This window comes from Neofelis nebulosa, chromosome 1 (genome assembly GCF_028018385.1).
Source record: "Neofelis nebulosa isolate mNeoNeb1 chromosome 1, mNeoNeb1.pri, whole genome shotgun sequence".
Taxonomy (NCBI): Eukaryota; Metazoa; Chordata; class Mammalia; order Carnivora; family Felidae; genus Neofelis; species Neofelis nebulosa.
Window position 1 is genome coordinate 110,017,929 of NC_080782.1, and position 27,738 is coordinate 110,045,666.

The window sequence follows — 27,738 nt, forward strand, 5'->3', positions numbered from 1 at the left end:
ATTAAGACTAAGATATAGCTTAGTCCACCTTAGTAGAGATGACAATATAAATCTACACTGAAAAGCTACTGTGACGACTGATTTCAAACAAAATCAAACGTTTGAAAAAATAATGATTTTTCTGTAAATTATTACTGCCTATAATTAGAACAATAATGGTAAAATAATCAGCTCTCAAACAGTATTTAAAATCACAAAACTGAATCAAGGAACTTAAAGTGCTATTTCTGAAACTATGCTCTTACACTGCTCTTTAAGAGAATGTTTCACTTGCCTTCAAAATCAAGTTAGGATTACAATTAGTACTATATGATGTTACTGAGGATTCCTACAGGATGAAAAACAGATCTGAGTAGATTAATGTGCTAAGAGTAGATCTACCAGACTACAGGATGTTAATAGAGTGTGCACAAAAGCTGACAAATGAACAGAAGCAGAATACCCATTACTCATTACAAGTTTAGAATCCTATGAAGGAAGACATTATATTTTTCTGTAACACCAATTATATTTTTAATGCTTAAAATAGCGGAGGTGAGAAAAGAGAAAAGACAAACTGTTAGATGATACTGAAAGGCTATCGTCACCCTAATGAAAATGCCAAGTAAAACGGATTAAACCGTAGCACAGTTTAAAAGCAGGCTGTCAGAGCAGCGCAGCACCAGCTATACACTGAAGATGAAGCCCCTGAGGGTTAGTGTGGCGTAAGTAATTCGAGGAGGGAACATCGCAAGCAGCCTGAAATAATCACAGCTAAAATAATGAGACACCCCTAATTACTAGCTGTTCGGCATCATCCCATGTCCATTTCATATATTAATTTAGTTACTCTACTTTCGAGGGATATTAGCGTCGTTCTCAAGTACAAATGAGGAAAGAAGGCACAACAAGATTAATATTGGTGAGGCCAGGAGACTAGAATGGATTCCAAGAGGAAATGGGAAGAAATTTACTTATGTAGCGATTTTTATATTCATGGGTCACAGTAAATATTTAGAAGTTCAAGATTATAAATAATTTTAAAGGCAAAATATTTTAGATGTTTCTGATTTATTTTCCTACCTAGCAGTTACTTTAAGGTAATTTTTATAAAGGCCTGTGATTATCTGAGAAAAAATTCATTGCGAAAATTCATGAAGCAATTTCAGTAATCCTCCTAAAAACAGAAGAACATGCATCACAAATGTGTGGAGGGTCACAGGTTTTCAGTAAGTCAAAGAGTAAATCTTCTGTTCTCCTAAGACAAGAAAAAGTGATTTCAGATTAACAGTTAAACTCTACTTCATGTACGAGGAGCAAAATTTATCTGTGTTAGGAGTACACTCCAAATTTCAAAGCTCAGCTTACATTAATTCTACAGTAAGGGATGGAAAAAGAGATCGAAAGGTGGATGAATGGACCAACAGACAGTTTCTTTCAGATCTAAAGAATGTGATAATATATAGCTCTCCCAAATTTTAAAAGCAGCTTTGGTAACTTACCATTTTTTTTCTCTTATCCTGTTCTGTGGGTGGTTCTTCATCTTCTGTTACTTTTGGTTCTTCAAGATGAGACATTAACATACAGCTACATTAAAAAAAATGTTTTAAATAAATCAAAAATGTCCATAACATGTTAAAACAAACCCTGAAAATCACTCAGAACATTGTTTCTGTGTCCGAAATCTGAGGAATAGCTAGATAAGTTAGATTCGTAATTTTAAAAAATATTTAACTGCACACAAAGATTTAACTACAAAAATACACCTCACTTTTAAAAAAAAAGGGTCACACAAAAATACGGTAGAACATTTTACTTGAGAATTTAAGGTAGCAAGTTGCAAGGAATTTATATATACATGATTTTTAAACCATACGTCACTTGTCATAATAGCAGTAATTTAAACAATACCATCATTAAAACAATACTAATTATGCAATAAACTACTCTGCTCTTCAAGTGACATTACTATGCTATAAGGAACTTACCCTTGATGGCACTTGTACATGCAGGACAGTTATAAATCATTTCATTTTGATTATCTGCACGACTGCTCTTCACCATTAACAGAGATAATAGAAATATAGTTTCCTATTCAGTTAATAGTTTCTCTCTTCCAGGGAGATAAGAAATAAATATTGTCTAGTGAATCAAACTGATGGAATAAACCTCACTGCTTCCTAATTTAGAATAGTACAATTCAGTAATTTATCAGTCATAGGTTTCTAACTAATAAACTGGGGCAAAGAAAGCTTGGTTTCTCTTCTATCTTGTAGTATGTACAGAAGAAACCTAATTCTTAACTCAGTTGTGTAAATAGCCTTTAATTCAAGGTTAAAGACAAGTGCTGACACCAGAAACTTGATCAGGCTCACTCTTGCAGGGGACATGAGTCTCCCTTCCCATTCCTCACCACTAAAGAAAACAATTTTTGCAACAACTACCTATGACCCAGTCAGTGCACACCGGTACGATAAAATGGTAAGAACCTTAAACTGCAATCAGGAACAGCAAGAGCTTAATCTCTAACTCACTGACTGCATGGTCCTAACCTCTTGAAGCTGCAATGCTTTCATCCACCATGATATATTATGATGTAACACAACTAGTTGGCCAAGGAACCCTAGCACAAAGTGAGAAATTATGAATTATCCCAGCCCAAACACGATTCAGTTAAGTGAAATGTGTAGTAAACAATCTCAATCCCAGTTTGTATTTTAGAACTGAATAAAAAGGAGTTCCTATACTAGCTATTTTATGTCTGCTGCAGATCTGAATTCTAACTGCAATGAATGTGGATCTCCTTCCTTCATCATATTCCAAAATCTGCTCATTCACTTGTAGAGTAAAAAAATCTCAGGATGTCTGGGTGGCTCAGTTGCTTAAGTATCAGACTCTTGAGTTAGGCTCAGGTCATGATCTCACAGTTCTTGAGTTAGAGCCTGCATCAGGCTCTGCACGGACAGTGAGACCCTGCTTGGGATTCTCTCTCTCTCTCTGCCCCTCTTCCGCTGTCGAAATAAATGAACTTAAAAAAAAAAAAAAAACTCTGCTCTCTCTTCTCTAAGTCAAATGATTTATCACATAAATAATGGAGTATATTCTGAATATAAATACACATTTACACATATATTTTCTCTCCAATGACTAAAAATTACTGAGAGGGCAGAATATTTTTCCTTTGCAATTCTGCAAACTGTATTCATTTGGGTCTCTGGAAGGTGTAAAGTGGGGAAAAAAAGTGAATTTGAAAAACCCAAAGATGAAATTCTTTCCTGCAGGCAAATTTCTAATTAAAAGTCAAATCTTGGGGCGCCTGGGTGGCGCAGTCGGTTAAGCGTCCGACTTCAGCCAGGTCACGATCTCGCGGTCCGTGAGTTTGAGCCCCGCGTCAGGCTTTGGGCTGATGGCTCGGAGCCTGGAGCCTGTTTCCGATTCTGTGTCTCCCTCTCTCTGCCCCTCCCCCGTTCATGTTCTGTCTGTCTCTCTCTGTCCCAAAAATAAATAAAAACCGTTGGGAAAAAAAAAAATTTAAAAAAAAAAAAAAAAAAAAAAAGTCAAATCTTATTTTTTTGACAAAGATTAAGGATAAGGAATCATGATTTATATAAAAGGCATGTGGGCCAAGAATGTAATAATAGTAATAAAATAGTAACAGTCTAAAATAGGGAAGACTAATATGAGAAAACAGGCAGCCAGCCACCTCTCACAGCGCCCACCCCGTCACTGAACAGATTCAGGCACTGTAGACCACTAAATCAGAAACTTTCCCGGTAAGAAACGCCAACCAATGAAATACAACCAATTATGTTAGCATGCAACATGGAACCCTTTAAATCATTTCTAATTTAAAAGGTACATGCAATAAAACAAACTCACTTAATCTAAGCAAACTCACTTGTAAAAAGTCACAATGAAACTCAAACTGACAATATTATTCAAGTGGTCTCTGGAGTAGACACTTTGGTTGATTATGTCTCCTTCCTAAAAGAACCCTGAATTTGTCCAGTATCTTCTTCTTCCATGCCACTAAATGCTTCGACATCACCATTTGCTTCAATAAAAGCTGATCCCAGAGCCAGTGCCTCCAGAAGCAATCACAGCAGTCCTATTCCCCTGGTCTTTCAATAGAAGCATGTTTAAAAAATTCTAGCCAATTCTACATGAAAATGCTGGCTGAATCCTGTCGTTCTTTTTACTTCCTAACTTTGGCAAGGGGGTGTCAATTTCATTTCCAAATGTGCCTAAAAATGAAGTATTTTTTCAGGAACAAAAGGGAAAGCACTCTCACCAAAGACAAGTAGAAGGCAAATCTCAAGCCTCAGTAATATATTTTCCTGGTTTAATGAATTATTTCCACTAAAATACAAACATATAAAGAAATGCAAAAGAATAAAACTGAACCACTATCTTATGCCAGACACAAGAATTAACCCAAAATGGATAAAAGACTTGAATGTTAAGACCGGAAGCCATAACTCCTAGAAGAAAATGTAAGTGGTAAGTAAGCTCCTTGACATCAGTCTTCGGATGATGACTCTTTTTGGAGCTAACTCCAAAACAAAGACAACAAAAGCAAAAACACACAATTGGAAGTCTACATCAAACTAAAAACAACATTCAGAGAGAGAACAAACTGGTGGTTGCCAGAGTTGGGAAAGCGGTGAGGGGTGGACCAAAATGGGTCACGGGGGTCAAATAATACAAACTTACAGTTACAAAATACCTGTCATCATTTCTTCCCAGTCCTTCCTCTACAATCTACCTCAAATTCGTATCAACAGTGCTCACCAGGAGTCGTACAACACTTACCTGAAGGGCTTCCCCATCTCCCAGGCAACATATTCACAATTTTTACAGGGCATATGACTCTCCTAGGTTCCTGTTTACCATGCAGGTTCTACTGCCTTAGCCCTAGGAATTTGGATATAATGGGTCTGGACTGGGGAAGGGAAGTGTGCTATCTTAACAAGCATCCCAGGATGTTTCATTGATCTAAGACCACTCACTTTGAGTCCTTCCATCCCTCCCAGTCATCCTCTACACTGCACTCAAGTGACCCTTCTGAAGTATACATCTGTTCTCAGCACTGCCAATGAACCTCCACTAACTACACAAGCTACTCTAAAATCCTTTTCAAGTTACTTTACTAGTTGGTTCTAATCCACTACATTTTCTCTGGAGTTATTCGCAGTTTCCCCAGAACCCTTCTTCACCTGTAGCTGGTACTGCTCCCCAGGTCACCATTTCCCCTTCCAGGCAGGGAACGCTCTCAGGAAAGAGCCTCAGTGCTTCCTCACACAGTACACTGCCTGCCATAAACAAGTCTGAATAAAGAGATGAGGTGTCAACCAGGCTTCTTTACTGTGGACCAAAGGGCACCCTGGTATTTGGTTAAATATTATTCTGGGTGTTTCTAGATGAGATTAACACATGAATGTGGACACTGAGTAAAGCAGATTGCCCTCCCCAGTGTGGGTGGGCCTCAATCCATCACTTGAAGGCTTGAACAAAAAAAAATGTCTAATTAAAAGAGAATTCAAACTCTCTTTTAGTTGGAACATCAGTCTTCTCTGGTTTTCTGACTTAGACTAGAACTTACAACACTGGCTCTCCTGCTTTTCAGGACTTTGGACTTGGACTGAAACTATACCATTAGCCCTCCTGGGTCTCTAGTTTGCCAAATGAGGATCTTGGGACTTCTCAGCCTCCAAAATCAAATGAACCTATGCTTTATAATATTGATATTTATGTGATTCTAAGCATAGAACAATAAATGTAAGTCTCTCTGGCATTCTCTCTCTCCCTTTAATATATATTGGTTATGTCTATATGGAAAACCCCGACTAACATACTACTTGCAGAGGTGAAAAAAACAGGGTTTTCTTTCTTCCTTCTACTTTACTCTATACTGAGACTACAATGGGAATTCAACAGAACTAAAAATATCAAATAAAGTTGAATAAACTGTTCTGATAAACTGTTCCAATAAACAGGAAGGGAAGCTGGAGGCTAAGTTAGCTACAGAAGTAAATATTTCATGTTTCTCACGTGCCATTTTCTGAAAGTCTACTTATACCCTACAGTTGAATGAACTGTAATTTCTAGAACTCTATTGAATTCACAGAATTACAGAATAGGAAGATTATCAGAGATCTTGTCTAACCTCTCTCAGAAACTTAGAAAAGTTAGGAAAACAGTTCCTACGCTGTGCTTCCACATGCCAAATACCAGCCCCAGGGAAAAGGCAACGACCAGACAATTCTGGGGAAGAAAACAGGGGTTTTACATCCCAGCTACCCAGGCACCCCAGCCCTCAAGTCTAGGCCTTTCTAGTCTGGATCCCCATAACAGTGTCCTAGTCAGTCTGCCCTCCTTACGTTCAACACTTTCCTCTTCCAAACCAAAACCTTCTTCCTGGCTGAGTGGACATCTTGAGTCAGAACAGCATGATTCTAGTTTTGACGACTCCACTAAACTGCTGGGTCACTGCACTTTTCTGAGTCTCTGTAACCTAATCTTTAAAATAATGAAATTACACCAATTCCTAAACGTTATTCCTAACAACTTCCTGACCCTCATCCTTTCCATTTGCACCATTCTATCATAATGTCCACTTCCTATACCCTAAGTCCTATCCTTTCCTGAAGACTCTAACATACAGTGCCTTTTCCTTGTCTTCCTATTAAACCACAACCCAGAATTCTACTATTTTGTGTGCTTTATTCAAAACAGATATAATGGTCTTTACTCATTACCAGTGTTCCATTTTACACCCTCCCCCTAACTAAATTATATATTCCAAAGAGGACAAGGAACATTTGTTTATATCCTGAACACTTCATAAACAGTTGCAAACTTTGTCACATATTATGCATAAATATACAATATTTATAGTCATGTGGCATAAACCCTATGTTAACTTTAAAAAAACCTGCCTACACGCATGGTTTCTTATTTTGGTTGTGATCACAAAAGTTTGAACGTTCCACTTCATCTGAACTCCTACATTCTTGAAAGCAAGTTTACATGCCAAACCCATTATGTCTACGTATGTTGAATAAGATTCAACAATGTAGATTTGCTTTCCATGTTTTTCAACAAAATATTCAATGGCAACCGTTCCCATTACCTATAGACTGTTTATAAAGAACAAAGAAAACTGACTCAATATATTACTGACATAAAGTCTAGCGGTCTTAAAGCTCATTAAGTATTGCTTATCATAAAACACATGCCCTTTATTAATAACAAGAAAAGGTATAGCAATTCTATTAACTTCAAAGGATACAATGAAATGAAATTTCCAATTTGTAGTTACATGAGAGTGTCAGCATTTGTGATAAAATGATTTTAACTATTCTCATAAAAAATTAATTTTAACCGTTCCCTTTTAAAACTGGTCGAGTACCAGATAACTCTAATATTTAAAGGTGCCAGGGGTACTTCTACCAGACAAATACAACAAATACAGGATGCTTTTCAATCATCTTTCCCCCATAACTTGCCTAATGGACAGGGGAACTTTGTTAGTTAAATAAAGGACATATTCAAAACATCTTAAAAAAAGGAATTTATATGCTAACACACACATAGATTATTTTTTAAAAACTTCATGCCACATCATGAACTGATTATTGGACCAAAGAAGTCCAATCTATCATTTCACTTTAACAAAGTAAAGCTGACCTCAAGATCAAACTAATTATAAGCAAAAGAAATCTACTTTTTCTTTTATTTAATTTTTTTTTTTTTTAACATTTATTCATTTTTTGACAGAGAGAGACAGAGCGTGAGTGGGGGGGGGGGGGGGGGCAGAGAGAGAGAGAGAGAGAGACACAGAATCTGAAGCAGGCTCCAGGCTCCGAACTGTAAGCACAGAGCCTGATGCGGAGCTTGAACTCACAGACATGAGATCATGACCTGAGCCGAAGGCGGACACTTAACTGATGGAGCCACTCAAGTAACCCCCCCACTTTTTCTTTATGAAAGACAAAATTAAAAAGCTACCACACTGTGCTTATATAGTAGTAGTGAACAAAAATGATTCAGGATATAATTAATTACCACCCTCCCCAAGTTCAAGTACAATTAAATGATCCACCTACTCTTTGTAAGTTCCTGTTTCAGGATCTTCTGTCATGACATCATGTAAGCCTTCCACTGAGATGTTTATAATCCCACAGAATTTATCTTGGATGACACTAAAATAAAAGAAGAGCAAAACAAATTAAACTGGAGTATTTTAACCAGTATTTATTTTTTCTTTTCTTTTCCTAATTATCCCTTTAAACATCAAGAGAAATTTTAGTAGTAAAATAAAAAAGGAAAGCAAACTTCCAAAATATTTCTTATAATAGAAAGGAGATAGGAAAAGATATACTTTAAAAAAGTATACATAAAAGAGATTTTTATTTATAAAAAGTATTTAAAAAAGTATTTATAAAAAGTATAAATTATAAAAAGTATTTATAAAAGTATTATAAAAAGTATTTATAAAAGAGATAGGAAAGATATACTTTAATATTCTCTAACTTATTACAATAGTCCTATGCTGATTTTATAACTAAAAAGATAAAGATAACAAAAATGTTTAAGATTAAAAATCTCTTTTCTTCTGAAGACAATGCCAAGAAAAGACAAGCCATCGACTGGGAAAAAAAGTATTTGTAAAACATATGATAAAGGATTTGAATCCAGAACATATAAAGGCCTCTAAAAGCTCAAGAAGACAACCACTCAATTTAAAAATTGGCAAAGACTTTCACAGACACTTCACTAGAGATATAAAGATGGCATACGAATACTTGAAAATATGTTCAGTGTTATTAGTCATCAAAGAAACGCAAATTAAAACCTCAGACATTTTGATTAAAAGTTAAATTAAGAAGAGCCACAATACCAAGTGCTGACAAAGATGAAAAACAATGTCATACACACATTGCTGCAAAGAATGAAAAAATGGTATCCATTTTAGAAACCACAATGGCAGTTTTTATAAAGTTAGCACACTCCATGCAAATCAGCAATCCATTCTTATGTATTTACCCAAGACCAAAACAAGTACCTTCAGATGTGAATGTAAACATTTATGGTAGGTTTATTCATAATAATTCACAACTACAAATGACCCAGATATCCATCAACTAGTGAATGGATAAACTGTAGGAAGCTTATTCAAAGAAAGTTGTCAGCAATAAAAATGAACTAAAGATACATGCAACAACTTGGATAAATCTCAAAAACATTATGCTAAGAGAATAAAAGACTCAAAATGCTACACATTATAGGACTCCATTTATGTGACTTTCTTGAAAGGTAAAATTATTTGTTCAGTGGTTGCTAGAGAAAGAGACATAAGGGAACTTTTTGGGGTGACAGGAGTGTTCTATATACAGCGTGTACATCTGTGAACACTTTTTAGCTTAAAGGAGTTTTACTCTGATACCGTATTTTTTTTTTTTTAACATTTTCTTGGTTTTTGTTTGTTTGTTTGAAAGGGAGAGTGTGAGCGAGCATGGAGAGGTGAAGCAGGCTCTACACCGAGCAAACAGCCAAGATGGGGCTTGATCTCACAACCCATGAGACCACGACCTGAGCCGAAAACAAGAATCAGATGCCCAGCGGAATGAGCCACCCAGGTGCACCATATGTAACTATACTTTCTTTAATGATTCTGACTTTTAAATTTTTTTTAATGTTTATTTATTTTGAAGGAGAGAGAGAGCATGAGCAGGGGAGGGGCAAAGAGAGAGAGGGAGACATAGAATCTGAAGCTCCAGGCTCTAAGGTGCTAGCACAGAGCCTGACACAGGGCTCGAAATCGACGTGAGATTGTGATTTGAGCCAAAGTTAGATGCTTAACCGACTGAGCCACCAGGCGTCCCTAATGAATCCAACTTTTAAAAGGGAGAAGTCCATAACCATCCACTGAAACACTCAATTATACTATTGGAATTTAAAACTAACTGAATAAATTCTAATGTTTATCACCAGGGAACTTCTACTATCATTTCTATAAGAGATATACCGTGTTTCTCTCTAGTATCATTCCTATAAGAGATATACAGTGTTTCTCATTCTGCATTAACATGAATGATTGCTTTAAACGTTCAGTAAAGTAGATACCAAGTAACCATATTTTGGGTCATGTTCCTGCCTTTGTAAAGTCAAATGTTTTATCTGCACATTCAAATGGGATCAGATTTTAGACAAGTCAGCAGTCAAGCAAAATAACTAGCTGATGTCATTCTAAAAAAAATTTTTTTAATGTTTATTTATTTTTGAGAGAGACAGAGACAGAATGCGAGTGGGTTGGGGCAGAGAGAGAGGGAGGCACAGAATATGAAGCAGGCTCCAGGCTCCGAACTGTAAACACAGAGCCCGACGCGGGGCTCGAACTGATGAGCTGTGAGATCATGACCCGAGCCGAAGTCAGACCCTCAACCTACTGTGACACCCAGGCGCCCCTGATGTCATTCTAATACATTTTAATGTACATATTAACACCCTATTACAGGAGTATGTATTTTTTTAAGTCACTCTATTTCCTTCATATAAGAACTAAAAAAAAATCTCTCAAGAAAGACACAAACAATCTACCTTAGTCAGTTCAGGGAACAACCCCTAGGGGAAAAAAAAACAAAACAAAACTAGAAAACGAAAATTGTGCCTAAAGTTTCACCCACTAACTGTGTGATCCGACTGCAGTTAATTCATTTCTCTAAGTATTGGTCTCCTTGTTTGCAAATGGAAGGCTGAACTCAAGGATGGCAGATACATGGAGGGAATATAGACATTTTCACTTCTGACTGCAGAGTAAATCACCCCTGATCCAATATAGAATGCTAATAAGGCAGGCAGGTTCTGAGATTCCTTTTTAACACAGGAGCATTCCAGAAAGCTAGCAACAACTGATTAGTTGAAAAAGACAAAAATCCTCCAGACTACAGCTTTCAAGCTTGTTTACCAGGCCTTTATGCCAGCACTATTGAGGGACAACCCATGCAAGCAGCTGCCTTCTCTACTCATATCACCTACAAGCATCAACACCAACACGTTCTAGGAAAACTGGCAATTTTGCCAGAAAATGAAATGTAATTCTGAGTACTGTGTACTTTCTCAAAAGACTTAACATGAATTTTCCTAACAGATATCTGGCAATCTGAATGTGAACATGATCTACTGGTGGGTGAAGGTTAAGTAGGAGGGAGGGAATTGTAGAAGGAAGAGAAAAAAATGGTATATATTTGACAACCAGCTCATATCATTATAGGTTTTACTGCAAATTATCATATTGATCAGTGATGATGTTACCAGCACAGGCACATGTTTCTGAGAAGAAGGCAGGAAGTTCTATCTCTGCCATAATTATAAAAAAAGTAATTAGCAATAGAGTGAATAAACGATATAGTTCTAGAGTACTGAGCCTCTGTGGACATGCACATTCACTACACAAGAGCATTCAAGGCTGAGGACAGAGCCTTCAAGGCTGATAATCACACTGCTGCATGAATAGGGTCAACTTCTGACTGTACAATTCTTGCCAAAAGGCATCACTTCACCTCTTTCTCATGAATGTTGAGTTTGTTTAGATGACACTCCTGGACCCAAAATGAAGCTTGAAAAGTTCTGAGAGAAATCTACAGAGTTCAGGAACCTGAGATTTAAGCGAGGCCAGGAGCTAGAAATAATCAATGACTGAGATAAAGAAGAAAATTAGAAGAATGGAAAATGATACCCACAGAAGAAGACTGGACAGAGCTCAGAAGATACAGGTCCAAACTCCGCTCAGCTTGCACATGCTTATTCAGGCTTGGGGGAGAAGCCAGTCTGGCAATCAGTGGTGTTCACCCTCCCTATTCCCTCCGCTGTCCCCACCTGGATATCCAGCTCTACCAGCAGACTGTCTAGTAGGGGTAAGTGAAGTCAGGCAACCTCAGTCAGTGGGCAGTCACTTTTTTTTTTCAGTGGAATGTGACTCGTTCTGCACAAAAAGGATACAAGAGGCAGAGACCTACGAATGGGAGGGGGATTAAATTCCAACAGACCAGGAAAACCACACTTGCACTGGAGTACCTATTAGGTGCCAAGATGGGGTGACCAGAGACTACAAGTTCAGAAAAGAGAAAAATGACTAAAGCCCAGAATAGAAAGGTACATGGGCTGGCTCTGAATGGGAAGAGAGGACTCTCAAAAAGGTCTCTGCTGACTCTTAAAAACTGAGAACTGAGGGTTGATGGGGGGTGGGAGGGCGGGGAGGGTGGGTGATGGGTATTGAGGAGGGCACCTTTTGGGATGAGCACTGGGTGTTGTATGGAAACCAATTTGACAATAAACTTCATATATTGAAAAAAATAAAAAAAGGTCTCTGCTGTCAGTGGAGAGCCCACTTCAGATCCCCTGCTCCCTCTGCAATACCCCCACTCAAAAATAAACATTAAAAAAAAGAGAGAGAGAAGGAAGGACTGAAGAATGAAAATGGAAGTATCCATGCCATGTCCTGGGGTCAGGAACAGAAATTATTTTACACAAAAATTGTTTTCAAAGCATTCAAGTTAAGAAACAAACACATAAGATGTACTGCCATCACCACTCAAGAGTCAGTTTGGGAAAAGTACCCCCAAATATTAGGGATAACAAAGAGCCAAAAGAGGCTTCCACTTACTGGCACGCAGAAGACATATTTATTTTAAAAAAAATAAGCATTAAGAAGTTATCATTTTTTTTCTCCTTTGTAATAAGCTGTTATAAAAACATGACCTCCAAATGCGTAAACGTAACATGTTAAAACAAAGCCTCTAAAATAGATTTCTTGGGATGCCTGGGTGGCTCAGTCGGTTAAGCATCGACTTCAGCTCAGATTATGATCTGGCGGTTCATGGGTTCAAACCCCGTGTCAGACTCTGTGCTGACAGCTCAGAGCCTGGAGCCTGCTTCAGATTCTGTGTCTCCCTCTTTCTGTACCCCTCCCCCTGCTCGTGCTCTGTCTCTCTCTCTCTCTCAAAAACGAATAAACATTAAAAAAAATATTTTTAATTAAAATATTTATTTTACCTACAGTATTTTTAAAAATCTTTGAATATTCATCAAATTGTCACTTTGCTTCGCTTTTTACTCACACAATACTCTCTCAGCCCTTGTCATTGACAAATTAAGAACAAATCTTATTTTTCCATACTAGACAATCTTTCTGAATTAAATGCTTTAAAAATGTGATTAGACATTTAAAATGGAAACAAATCAAATGAGAGCTATAAGCCAGGAATGAAAGAAAAATAGGTTTGGAGGAGGAAAAGAAGGGAGAAAAAGGCATTGTACTCACTTAATCTTATACATATAACCTCTCTAGCAAAGGACAACAATTAGTTGGTTTTTTTTTTCCCCCAGTGAAAAACAGCCAAGTTTTTTCTTTCCTCTGAGCTACACATTTAGTTATATTTAGCACTTCATAAGTATTCTTCTCAGTGTGCCATCGTCTAATGTCCTCTTTGTGCACATCATTCAAATGTAGTATCAAACCTAGCATATAATGTGGAAGAAGTGAAGGTAGTAGCTAGAGTGAACCAGGTGTGTTTATTTATTTAAACATTTACTCATATTTGAGGGAGGGAGAGAGAGAGAGCAAGTGGGGGAGGGGCAGAGATAGGGAAACAGACAGAGGATCTGCTGTGAGCACAGAGCCTGATACGGGGCTCGAAGTCATGAACCACGAGACTGTGACCAGAGCCAAAATCAAGAGTAGGCCAGTGAGTCACCCAGGAGCCTCACCATGTAATTTTAGATCTCACTCTGTTCTTAATCTCTTAAACCCGTGCTTACCAAGAAGGGACATTTTACATGAACAAGGATGCAACAATCTAGACTCTTAGAAGAATAGCTAAACTCCATGCTAGTCTGTATACAGCTTCCACAGCACAGCAGAAGAGGAGAAAAAACAATACTTAAGAGATTTTAAAAAATTAAAATGCTGACTCCGGACAAAACTTGACATCTTGCTATTATCACTAGGGCAGATACGAGAAGACTGGCTCAGTGAGTATTAATAAATAAAAGGTAGGCTTATACCAAGATACCAATTTATTTTCAAAACAAAATTAAAAAAAATAAATAAATAAGGACTCGAGTAAGTCATTTTACCCTAGCCGACCTTTCCTGGTGAATGGATCACCACAGTTAAGTAAACATTTTATGAGTCCCTAATTTATTTTATTAAACATTCATTTTAGTAATTGAATTCATTTTAGTAAACATTTTATGAGTCCCTAATATGTGTTAGACATCATGATAAGCACTGGAGATCAAAAAAATGGCTACCTCCAAGACTACGTAACATGAAAAAAAACAGTCTCCTCAAAAAGCGGAATTGGAAAATTGGACAACTTCATGCAAAAGAATGAAACCGGGCCACTTCCTCACACCATGCCCAAAAATAAACTCAAAAGAGATTAAGGACCTAAATTTAAGACTTAAATCCATAAAAATCCTAGAGGAGAGCACAGGCAGTAGTAGTATCTCTGACATCAACCAAAGCAACATTTTTCTAGATAAGTCTCCTGAGACAAGGGAAGCAAAAGCAAAAATAAACTAGTGGGACTACATCAAAATAAAAAGCTTTTGCACAGTGAAGGAAACAATCGACAAAACTAAAAGACAACCCAATGGGAGAAGATATTTGCAAATAACATATCCAATAGAGGGTTAGTATACAAAATATATTAAGAACTTACATAACTCAACACCCAAAAAACAATCCAATTAAAAATGGGCAGAATATGCGAACAGGCATTTCTCCAAAGAAGACATCCAGATGGCTAATAGACACATGAAAAGATGCTCAACATCAGTAATCATCAGGGAAATGCAAATCACAACCATAATGACATCATCACCCTCATACCTGTCGGAATGGCTATAAAAAAACAACAACACATGAAACATGTGTGAGAATGTGGAGGAAAAGCAACCCTTGTACACTGTTAATGGGAATGCAAACTGGCCCAGCCATGCGGAAAACAGCCTAGAGCTACCTCAAAAAATTAAAAACAGAATTACCATATGATCTGGTAATTACACTACTATTTACCCAAAGAATGTGAAACACTAATTCAGAATGATATATGCACCCAAATGTTCACCGTAGCATTATTTACAATAGCCAAATTATGAAGGCAACCCAAGTGTCCATCCATAGATGAATGGATAAAGAAGATGTGGTATATATACACAAAGGATTATTACCGAGCCATGAAAAAGAATGAAATCTTGCCTTTGGAAAAAAAAAGGATGGATCTACAGAATATAACACTAAGTGAAATCAGAGACAGATACCATATGATTTTACTTATGTGAAATTTAAGAAGCAAAACAAAACAAAGGAAAAATGAAAGAAACAACCCCAAAACCGGATTCTTAACTATAGAGAACTGGTGGTTACCAGAGGGGAGGTAGGTGGGTGGATGGGTGATATACATGAAGGAGATCAGAGTATATTATCAAGATGAGCACTGAGTAATCTCTAAAATTGCTGAATCACTATAATGCACACTGGAGCCTATATGACAGTGTATGTTAACTATACTGGAATTAAAATTAAAAAAGAAAAAAAAGCTTTTGATATTGGGGGGAAAAGCTACTACAAGGAACTCAGAAACTAAAGGAAGCTTTTAACTTTAAAGGAAGCAGATAACTCTGAATGCTCACAGGGTCATGTGTTGCACATCTGAATGTTACCTGTCCTCTAATTCAGAGGAAAAGACTGAGAAAGGCTGTGCTATAAGTGCAAAAGCTCATTACTGACTAACAGTCTGCAGGAAGGACAAAGATATCAAGCAACAAATGAGATGTTCTTTTTTTTTTAATGTTTATTTATTTTGAGAAAAAGTGCATGTGCATGCGGGGGGGGGGGGTAGGGAGCAGAGAGAGAGAGAGAGAGAGAGAGAGAGAGAGAGAGAAACCCAAGCAGGCTCCCCTCTGTCAGCTTGGAGCCCAATAGGGGCTTGAACTCACGAACCCATGAGATCATGACCTGAGCAGAAATGAAGTCAGAAGTTTAACTGAGCCCCCAGGTGTCCACCCTTTTTTTCTTTTTAATCAAATTATGATATCCTCAGTGTCTTTCTCCATTTTACAGGTATCTCTGATTTATTAAGTCGCATTTATCTGAAGTGAGAGCATCCTGTCACATGGACAAATAAGGGTAAAGAAGCAGTGGCAAATTATCCCTCTCCAATTCTCATCACTGACCCCCAGAATCCTTATCACTCCCATCACTTGAGATCTTAACATTTTCAAGTTAACTCATTTTGCACTGATATCATTAGGATAGTTGCACCTCATCAATAGAAAAACCCTAATTTTGATATAAATTTATTTTCATTTCACAACGTTAAGTGGGATCCAACTGATGTAACTCATTTATTATGATGACTTCAAGGAGGCAAATGCGTGCCTGCTATTACAGTCTCTTACATTTCATTCTTTCTCCTTAAGAACTTCAAGTTCTAATAAGCCCGCCTTTCCCAAGTTATATTGCATTACTCCTCCTTCCGTGGCTTTCAGGCAGTTAAGTCATCATCTCCTGAATAGAAAAGCTGCTCAGAGATCTGCTTACTCCCTTCCTGCTCCTCACAAGGCTCTTCGTCCCTTTTCTATTCACCTTAATTTACACTTCCTTCTTCAGGAGGTCTTCCCTGGCCACTCTAACTCACTGTAAATAAGCGCCTTGTCCTTGGAATTTCCAGTAGCATAAAACGTCTGCACGTCTCATTTACACACAACTCCTGTGCCATCTATTACTTTCTCCCAATATCCTTTAATTTTTCATGCCTACATGTCTGCTCTAAGTTAACTGTAAGCAGAGCCCATGTGTTATATTTTTCTATGTCCCACAGGACATTATGCATAACGTGAACACTCAATAATCATGGGAAATGATGATCCCCCAAAGCTCAAGAACTGCCCTCCCCATTTTCTTTTGGCAATATTATTTTTACTTATCTTTTTTGGAAATTACAAGTATGGATAGTTGAGTAATAGATAACACATTACAATTAATTACACTAAACATGAAGCAGAAAAGAGAATAGACAGGGCTGTGTTGGAATCTATTTCTGAAACACTCATTTCAGAAAATGCAAAGAAAGGTTAACATCATAGGTGAAAGAGGAGAATGAAAGTAAAACCAAAGGGGATAAAGTATTAGTAACCTGAACATTTTTTTCCTTTTTATTTGTCACAAATACTCTTCCTTTTCTTATTTCACATACTTGGTAGATACAGTAATTTATTCACACAGACACAAACTACAAATATACTCCAGAAAAGAAAACAGGCTTTTTTAAACATCCACTTGTTTTGTTCTTTAAGTGCATTATAAATGACGTTACACACATATAAACATTAAATAGAGGAGGGCATGAAAAACAGTATTAAATATTATTTGACTGTTTAAAACAATTCCACATAGCTTTCAATAAACTCATCTTTTTCAGTTAAAGACACATGAGTAAAACTATAGTTCTTAATCTTGTCTTAGTATTTTCTAAAGCTATGGCATCTTAAGGCATTTTCTGGATATATAAAAGTACCTGTAGAGTATGTGAATTGCAGGAACTTCACGCAGACTGATCTTTCTTTGCCTCTGAAAACTAATCGGTAACAACAACAACAAAAATCAATCCATCTTTTTATGTGTTTACTATGCTGGTTTAAGATTACTTCTATACTTTTGTGCTATTATGAACCCGACTGTTCAAAACACAGTCTTTGAAAAATGAAAGTTTTCATCCCCAAAGTTACAAAAGAAATTTCTAATATTCATTTGATTACCCTAAACAACAAATATTAGACTTAATGAACAGTTTCTTTCTAACTAGCCAATTTTTATTAGCATCTTTGTATTGAGTATTTTATAGTTCTATTTTTCATTCAAATGATCTATTCATCATGGGCCATGTGTTTCAAACTCTGTTAAGTGATAGACTCCTATATCTCTATCATATCTTCATCCCCTTGGACCCTGCAAGAAAACAGGCATGCAGAAACACAAAATTATCAGTTACTTTTTCTGAATAGTTCTATAATCAAAATTTGATGATTTAATAGCTTTTCATAGAACACCCAAGAAAAAAATAAACCAGAATCTTAGTCATTCTAGCATCTTCTCTGATCTAACCAGACCACAATTACACTATTTATCACACACAAATAATATTTGAAGTAATTCTTGCATTCTTATACCTTAAATACAGGGGGTCAAAGAAGCTATTAGGGTAATTTAAGAAACTCATAAACTTTAAGCTTTCAATAAGGCACAACTAAATAAAAAATTCTCCTAACTATACTTCTCTGGTAATAGTTTAATAGGATTAAGCAAAGAACAGCAGTTTATTGAAAGAAAAAGGCAAAAGAAGAAAGCCCTGACTCATCAGTCTTGTCTCAGAATTTCTACCACACTAGAGGATACAAAACTGGTGACTTTTATACTAAGGTTTTTTTCCTCTCTAGATATTTTCCAGGACCTAGCTGCAAATACTTTTGTCACTTAAATGGAAACATATATCCTTTCTACACAGCAATTCTCTACATGATCATGGAAAACAGTGTTAATAAATCTAGTTCCCTTGACAAATACTGGCAAGGAAATAGGATAAAAAATTCTTAGTGGAAATTCACGAAGTTATTTTAAAATGAAAGTTGGATTTTTACATCCAACAATAATCTTTACAAAAGCTTTTTATATTATAAATTATTCCCTCAATTAATTTTTTGAGTGCACATATAGAAGCAAAACAAAAAGGCCCATTATCTTTAAGACAGTAAGAAATAACTATAATGATCTACATATGATGACATGAGAAGAAACTGCCACCTTCTGTGATTTTTCAAGAGAAAGACTATGCTTTGAAAAACAATATGCAATGACAACACTAAGTTTCCATAAAAAGATGATGACTGATGGTACAGAACTGTGTGGGGAAAACATCGGGCTAAAAACTCCCAGCAATGCTTCTTTTGGATGCTTATATGAGTCACTTGACAGAGCAGTTTTGGATTTTAAAAAAGGGGTATAAAATAATTTAATAGAGATTTCAGAATTATGTGGTTGGGGATATGACCGCCTATTGTAAATGCTAGACACTGTTGATGATAAAGCTATACAATATAATCATGAATACACACACACACACACACACACACACACACACACACCTTCCAGACATGTGAAAAAAGCCAATGTGCTGTCATTAAAGTTATAAGAAAAGATATTTGTGGCTTGGAGTTAAATTCCTGCAAAAGTGCTGTATGCCACACAGCTCAGACCAAAATGAAGATAATGTACACCAGAAAACTGATACGTGATCAAAAGAGGGCTTTGGTAACAAAAAGCAAGTAAAGGGATCCTTCTAACAAGGAACAAGAAGTCCAACAGGGCATGGTTAAGTGTCTGGGGGACCAATTTGGTAGGAAGGCCTAGCATTAAAGCTGTTTTTCAGAACCTTGTAAAAGGTTCCTCAGGGGTTTTTTTCTCCCATTTTTGCACCCCTTAAAAACAACTATAGCGTATTTTATTGTTATTGTTGTGATGCAGGAAAGATAACTGAGTAAAAATGCCCTAAGTACATGTGGGTCCTCCTCCATCTCAAAGCTTAAATACTTTGGTGTTTATGTAATTGAGAAGTTCAAGAAATGTCCACATATACGTCATGTTTCAAGGTTCTATTTCTTGATGTGAGTGGTGGCTACACAAGCGTGTCTACTCCTGTAGGTGCTTTATGTATCAATAAAAGTCTTAAAAAATGGGTGTGGGTAGTTTAAGGGCAAATATGTGTCAAGTATTAACATTAGTGTCGGTGAGATATAATTAAGTTCTACGCTACTTAGAGCACCCCTGAAATAAAATATAAGACAATTGGAAAGAGAATAAAAATCTGTCCAACTTTTGCTGACTCAAGACACAGGTATGAGGAACAATGGATCAATAACATAACCCCAGAACTTCATGTATGAGAAAGTCGAGGACTTCACTGAGAGAAAAAAGGTGATGGAGAACAAAGAGGTATCCAAAAATCCTCTTTCCCAACTACCACTGAATTCTGCCCAATTCCTTCATTCCCTCACAATGTCCACCCTTACCCCTCCCCACCACTTAATCTCCAGGTATCAACACTGGCCGCCCCTCACCTGCAGAAGCCCATGAGATACCTCAGTCTTCCTTGACTCCAGGCTCCCACTCCATCACCTGCGACCTTGATTTCCTGCCTACTCTTGAAGTGTCTTGTACTTACTGATCAAGTCCTCAAAGACAATCTAACACCAAATCTCTCTACTCTGATGCTAGGAGGGAATTGGGGGTAAGTTCCCAATTAAGTTCCTAGAAATGAGATTCATATTTCTGAACACACTGGAATTTTCAGTGTATTCTCAAAGTACAGTACCATAAAAAATTGTAGTTGAGTTCTCTACTTCTCATTTGTTATGGGAGAGGGTTGAGGGGGGGAGCTTTTTTAGTATGCCTTACAACCTTGACCAACTTTTACAAAAGTCAATGGAAAAAATGGATCTGTACCTAAAACTATCCTTCTGAAACACAACAATTTTATTCTTGAGTGCTCTATTCAAAACACTTTACTCAATGGTAGAGAAATACAAAAATCTTAAGAAAAGTTCCTTTAGCTGTATTAATTTAGAATATTACTTAGCTTTAACTTTGCTGTTTTGCTCCAGGTAGAGCTGCTTAAAATGTGAAATAATCAAATGCACAAATTATAGTGCTAGAAGTTTCTGTGCATGTATCACTTTGAATCAATTTTACATTAAATAAGTTTTTAAACAGTGTAAGAGTGTCATACACGCTAACATCTTTAAAAGGAAAAGCTGCTGACAGAAAGGAGAACTAGTACTTAATACATACCGCTGTGCACAACCACAGTTCTATATATAAATTGATATTAACAATTTCTAGTTAAGCCTACATCAATTAGAGGTTACACATAAAAACAAAAACAAATTCTTGATAAAATTACTAAATTACTTTCTTTGATTTCGGGGAAATTTTGTTGTGAGGTCAAGAAAAATACTGTTTACGGATATTTCCTAACTTCAAATAGCTACGTATGCTGCTTCTAACATCTTCAAGAGGACGTGGTTTAGGTGGTGGGGAAGGGGAACATGGAAGGGTTTTTACCTTTAACTTTGAATATTCCATTAAAAGATTTTTTTAATGTTTTTAATGTTTGAGAGAGAATGAGTGAGCACAAGCAGGGGAGGGGCTGCGAGAGAGGGAGACAGAGGATCCGAAGTAGGCTCTGCAACTGACAGCACACACCATGGGACCATGACGGGAGCCAGAGTCGGATGCTCAACCAACTGAGCCACCCAGGCGCCCCTAGCTTTAATTATTTCCCTATTGTTTGAATTCTTCTTGTTTCCAAAGAGTATGTACTTTTAGTAATTAGTGAAAACAATCGGAGTTGTGGGAGTTGGGAGGACACAAACACAACAAAAGAGTATTATTAAAAACATTTTCAGGATGAAACATACCACACGCTCTTCTACAATGAAACAATTTATGTAAGAATAGATTTATTTAAAATGTATTCAGGTTTTCTGCTAAAATCACAGTCAAGGACAAAACTTTATGCTAGGCAGGGAAAAGCAGAAGAGTGAAAACTCTTGGGGTGGCAGGGACAGGGGAGGTGTGGCTGTCATTTCTGTGCAATCTCTAGTGCATCTCAAAACCATTCCTTAGATCCTTTTCTGCTTTTCAAGTATCTTACATCAGCAGCTCTCCAGTCGAGGTCTCCAGACCAGCAGTATCAGCAAACCTGTTCAACTGCACACTCAACAGTCCCCGCTCCAGACCTACTGCATCAGAAACTCTGGGAAGGGGGTGGGGGGGTGGGGGGCGGGGTGGGGTGGGGTGGGGTGAGGGACTACAATCTGTGCTTTAACAGCAGAGTTGATTCTGAGTTTGAGAAGCACCATGTGCAAGTACATTGGACAACGTAACACATTCTTATAGTTACTTCAGTTTCACAACACAAACTCCGTAATTATCACTTGATTTATACACTCCTGGATTGCTTCAGGCTAATTTCATATGCAAAGTATTAAATAATAAAAAATAGAAATCTGAGGGAAGAGGAAGGACAGCATAAACATGAAATACATAATGCTCAAGAGAAAAATTTTAAGATATATTTGTGGTTCAGGTCGCTGTTAAAAGATCAAGCATGGGCACTTAATATATGCCCAACATTCTGCAGAGCGCTACACAAGTAGAAATCCAGCTAATAAAAACATGACATAGTTTCCATGGCTTGAATTACCATCTATCTACACTAAAGGTTCTCAGTCAAGGCTACTAATGTCTCCTGGGGGCTCTTTCATCTTATTCTTCCTCACTTACCTGTCTCCCAAAATCATGGCCCAAATGGTTGATGTTACTGTTAAGAAAGTATCATATACTTCCGGTGTACGAGACAGATGGAAGTTTACAAATTACTGACCTTTACCAGACAGATCTCTCCTAATCTTCTACTTGCAGGATATTTCCACTTGGGAGACCAGATATGAACCTCAAATTCAATGTACCTAAAATTGACCTCATTATTCTGTCCCTGCCCATATCCCCACTCCTTTTCCTTCCTTTGCTCAGTAAATTTAACACAAAGATAGCTAAGCCAAAAACTACCATCTTTGACATACCCATCGCTTACCACCCCATAGCCAATCACCAAGGCAGTTCATCTTACTTCCAAAGTAGCTCCAGAACCCATCCGTCCTGTTTGCCACTATCCTGGCCCAGGCCTCTAGTACCTCTCCTCTCGATTGGTGATTCATATTCCTGCCCCATGAACCCTGCCTCTCGTCTCGTTGCTCCTTCCAGAAAGAACGTAGTCTCCAAACAGTAAATCTGGTTATGCCACTCCACTGTTTAAAATCCTTCCATGGCTTCCTGCTGCCTTAAGGAAAAACGTGAAATTACAACATCCTTCATCATCTGATCTTTCTCTCCAACTGTAAATCTCACATCACCACTCACAACTCTGGCTATAGTGAATACAGTTAGTTGATGAAATGCAGGATTCTTTCTTTCTTCACCTCCTATGATATGATGTTACCTTTAAGTATTACTAAACTTTCTTCATTTCTATTTACCCTTCACGATCCAGTTGCAACGTCTCTTCTCTCATAAAGCTATCTCTCACCTCCACTTATGTTATATCCAACAGTACCCTGCAAGTACAATACTTACCAACCTGTACAGAAACCATGTGTCTCCTCTAGATTTCAAGCTTTACCGAGAAGACAAACCATGCCTATGTCATTCACAATTAGCACCAGGCAGCAGTATAGCATGAAATTAAAAGCATGGGCTCTGGAATCAGACAGACCTAAAATGTGTCAAAAGCAGTGAGAGTTTGGACCGTTTCTTAAACTCAATCTCCCTAGGTTTCCTTACCTCTAAAATGTACAACTACTTTAGAAGGATTATAAGTGATATGTGAAGTATTTGTTACCATAGTGCTTGGTACACAGAAATATTAGCTATTATTATTATTTCATATGGCAACTATTAAGGGAGATGTATGCTGAATGAATACAATATTCACAAATTATTAAAAACATGTATTTATTAATGCTAAGCTCATATAACTCATTATTATTTCCAAGTAAAGTTTATATTCTATAAGGAGGCTTTAGTTTAATTCATGTCCACGGCACCAAAGTTTTCTTACAGCTAATATTAGGTTGAATTATAGAGCAGAATGTTCAAAGAGAATCACCTGTGCCTCACTTTCAGGAACAATTTGTTTGTTAAGTCGAATCTGGTCCAAACCAGGGCTCTCTAAAGAATTTGGGGAAGTGTTACCAATCGGGGCAGTTACATTATACCTTGCTGACTGATAAAAGCTGTAGTATTCAAGTCTGTTCTCCCCTGAGTTTTCTGGTGCCTTTACTTTTTGTTTAACTTGAACAACTTTGTAGATCAAAAAAATGATTAAAACACAAGCTAAGATGAAAAATGCTAGCAAAATGTCAAAAGCCTCATTCAACTTTTCAATTTCTTGTGCACAAATAAGAGATGTTCTCCCTGACACAGAAGCAGCATCGATCGGTAGAGCACTGTTTTTTTCCGAGTTCAAGTTAACAGAAGTAGTAAGCTGTATTTGCACAGGCAGCACTGCAGTAGCCTCTAATGGATTACCAAAGGTATTCTCTTGAAAGAATCTACTGGCAGGAGAAGTACGACTTCGTTCCCAGAGAGTAACACTCTCGGTATTTTCCAAATGTTTCTCATTTGTGGTTATTTTATGCCAGGCCATCATTAACGTTGTAGTCTTGTGATGAATATGAAGAGATTTTACAGCCCAAGCTCTGGATACATTTGTCGAAGATGTAACACAATTTGTAAACTCAGTCCATTTAATGGAGTGCAGTGCTCTGCCGCGCAGGGATAGGGGATTCTGACACGAGATGTTCAGCGTAATGGCTGAAGACGCTAGCCAGTCCCGAAGGCCCAAGAGTTTGCAGTTACATTCCCAAGGATTAGAATTTGCCTGCAGATGAGTCAGTGAAGACAATGGCTTAAGGACCCTTGGATGTAAGTCTGTAAGATTATTAAATGACAGATTAAGGATCTTCAGAGACGCTCCCATGTTTTCAAAAGTATCATTATCAATACTGATTATTCTGTTTCTGTCTAACTTCAGGTAAATTAAATTCTTTAACAAGCTAAATGTGTCGGAATTTAAATTTTCTAAATTATTATGACTTAAGATCAAATGTTTAAGATTATTAATTCCACTAAACCCATCCCTAGTAACATTTTTAATTCTTGAATTTTTCAGGAGGAGATACTCCAAGTTGACAAGTCCTTTAAATGCAAAGGGCTGTATGGCTTCAATGTGGTTATGAGACAAACAAAGTCTTTTAAGGCTTTTAAGTACTTCAAAAGCATTTGATGGTACTCTTGTTAAATTATTACCTCCTAGATACAAACAATCCAGGTTTCCAAGATGCTGAAAGCCTAAGTCTGATATCCTCAAAATTTTATTATTTGATAAATCAAGTATCCGAAGAGCAATCATACCAACAAAGGTACCACGCCCCAGGACAGTGATGCGATTCCTTTGTAGATTTAAGTACTGAACTGAAACTAAGTCATTAAATACTCCTCTTGGAACAAAAAATATTTGATTAGACTGTAAATATAAATTACGAAGACTGGAAAGTCCCTCAAATATTCCAGGATCCAAGCGTTTCATAAAATTATTATTTAGATATAGAAAATATAGATGCCTCAAATGAACAAAGGCTTTTGGATATACATAAACAATGCCAGAGTTATCCAAATACAACGCTACAAGAGAATGAAGTCCTGTTAAATCACTCCCATTTACATGAGATATATTGTTTCCACTCAGGTACAGAAAAACTGTACTTTCAGGAAAATTCTTAGGAATACTTGAAAGGCCTAAGTTACGGCAGTTAATCTGTCTCCCAGTGCAGAGCTGGCAAATGGACGAACATCCAAGAATCTCTTTATGGAATAATAATACAAGATAACAGGTAACAAGTAGAATAAGTCGTAGGCAAGGCAGAGAAAAATGTAATCCACACATAGCCCTGTTCTTGGTTTTTCTGTTCATATCAGAATTGGCTATAAAAAAAGAAGGTAAAACTTTAAATCATCAAAAAGTTCTCCAAATCAAAGTTTTACAATACTAAAAAGGCTGTATCTTGCTTATTTTTATTAACATCAGCCAATAATACTAGGTATCATAAATCCTACTATGGTGATAGCATAAAATAATGAGTTTGGAGTGGGTTCTAGAATTAATACCTCCAGGCCATTAACCCACTGCTTGACAAAATAGTAATTCAAATTGAACGAACTGCAAAATGTTTGCTAAGCCAATTTAAAATATTATAATTAACAATAACAAAAATAACAAATGATGACGTAAGGATAATGGCCTTTGAAAAGAATATGTCCCTTTTCAAATTAAGGTAATATCAATTAAATAACATTATAATTTACGAAAATACAAATTCATTACAAAACAACAAAACTACAGCTTTTCACAAAATCAAATTACTTTTTGTTTCAGCTAAAAGTTCATATTTAAATAAATAATCTTACCAAGAACAGGAAATTCATATTATTGACACCCGGCTGATTCAAGTAAAGGTTTGCTTTCTAAATCTGAAGAGCGACATTTCTAAGCTCCATCTCTTTCTGTGGCACTGTTGACCTCCCCCCACTCCACTTTTTTTTTTTTTTTTTTTTTTAAGTCACAGTTTGCTCAGGAAACACCACTCTTCACATGGGTTCCTCCAGAGTCAGTGAGTAAAACAAGTTACCATGGATACAGGAAACTGAGAGACAGGAAGTAATTTTATCTATGTTTCAAAGGTATTGTTGAAAGAAAATCTCAGGAACTTATTTTTTTCAGAAACCATTAATTTGAGATTTACTAATGCACATACCTAAACATCTTAGAATTAAAAAAATGTTTTTTAAAAGGATATCTGAAAATTGTAAATATTCAAAATGAACAAACTTCAGGCATTAGCAACAGATAGCTACTGAGTAGGAAAAGTGAGTTGAGATAAGATGTAAACAGACTAACATAATTTTGGTGAATTTAGCATAAAATATTTACATTGTTTTGAATACATATTACAGACTTCAACTTTTATTCCTTTAAAAAAAAAAACAGGTAGCAAAAACAATTAAGCAATTTAGAATGGTGAACACAAATGTCCTTACACTAACCTCTGTGCTCTTCCTTTTTAATTTTTCAAAGAGATTTTTGGGTATAAAGAATAGTGAATACCACCAACTAGCATCTTAATTTATTAAGCTATATGCCTTGCATTGAAAAATGATATAAAGTTGCATACCAAATTACTGGCAAAGATTACCTTTGGCAAGAAAAGTTGGGGAAATTGAAAGAAGCCGTTTAATGACTTTTCAACTACACACACACACACACACACACACACACACACACACACACCCCTGAAATAGTGTGAATCTTTAACAGTAAAAATCTATGTATACTGTAATATTTTAAGGTAATGATTTAAAGAGTTAACTATAGGAGCACCTCGGTGGCTCAGTCAGTTCAGTGTACGACTTCAGCTCAGGTCATGATCTTGCGGTTTGTGAGTTGGAGCCCTGGGTCAGGCTCTGTGCTGACAGCTTACAGCCTGAAGCCTGCTTCAGATTTTGTTTCCCTCTCTCTCTGCCCATCCCCGGCTTGCACTCTGTCTCTTTCTTTCTCTCTCTCTCTCTCAAAAATAAATAAACATGAAAAAAAAATTAAATATAAAGAATTAAGTATAAATTGTTTATATTATTTGTTTAGTCATTAATTTTCCATAAAGCTCATTGTTTACATTTTCTAATTCTGTCATCAATATTACCAATGCTCTGACGATACAGTTCAAAAATCAGTAGTAATAGTTGTCAACTCTAACTCCCTTTTGATACTAGACCATTTTTCAGATCAAGACAATTACTTCATATAATAATATGAATTATTTCCATATTAAATATATACCTAATAGTGTGGATAGATAGGTAGATAGTATATACTATAATAGGGAATATAAATATATACTATAATAGGGAAAGATAGGATAAAATAGGCAGAGAGGGAAAGGTTAGGACCTGAGGCCCCTGGGTGGGGAAAAACACATATTTTGGAACAATGCTGGAAGCGGTTTACCACAGCAAACCCC

The 27,738-nt window shown here is 36.7% G+C and overlaps 2 protein-coding genes across 2 annotated transcripts in view; both read right to left on the bottom strand.

Moving 5' to 3' along the window:
• The window catches only part of IPO11 (importin 11), a 196,864-nt gene that overhangs the window by 30,148 nt on the left and 138,978 nt on the right, over positions 1-27,738 (bottom strand). The window contains exons 28-29 of the mRNA XM_058731480.1: positions 8,088-8,183; positions 1,482-1,566 (exon numbers count right to left, since the gene is read on the bottom strand). Coding sequence (XP_058587463.1) covers positions 1,482-1,566; positions 8,088-8,183 — 181 coding nt within the window. The remainder of the gene's footprint in view (positions 1-1,481; positions 1,567-8,087; positions 8,184-27,738) is intronic.
• On the bottom strand, positions 23,601-26,578 carry LRRC70 (leucine rich repeat containing 70). Its single transcript, XM_058731471.1, has 2 exons — positions 26,132-26,578; positions 23,601-25,648 (listed from the first exon to the last, which is right to left on the bottom strand). The coding sequence occupies exon 2, from the start codon at positions 25,635-25,637 to the stop codon at positions 23,742-23,744; it is 1,896 nt and encodes a 631-aa protein (XP_058587454.1). The 5' UTR covers positions 25,638-25,648; positions 26,132-26,578; the 3' UTR covers positions 23,601-23,741.

Excerpts from the sequence above, each read along its gene's own strand:
- LRRC70 (XM_058731471.1), bottom strand. The coding sequence starts at position 25,637 with ATGAACAGAAAAACCAAGAACAGGGCTATGTGTGGATTACATTTTTCT.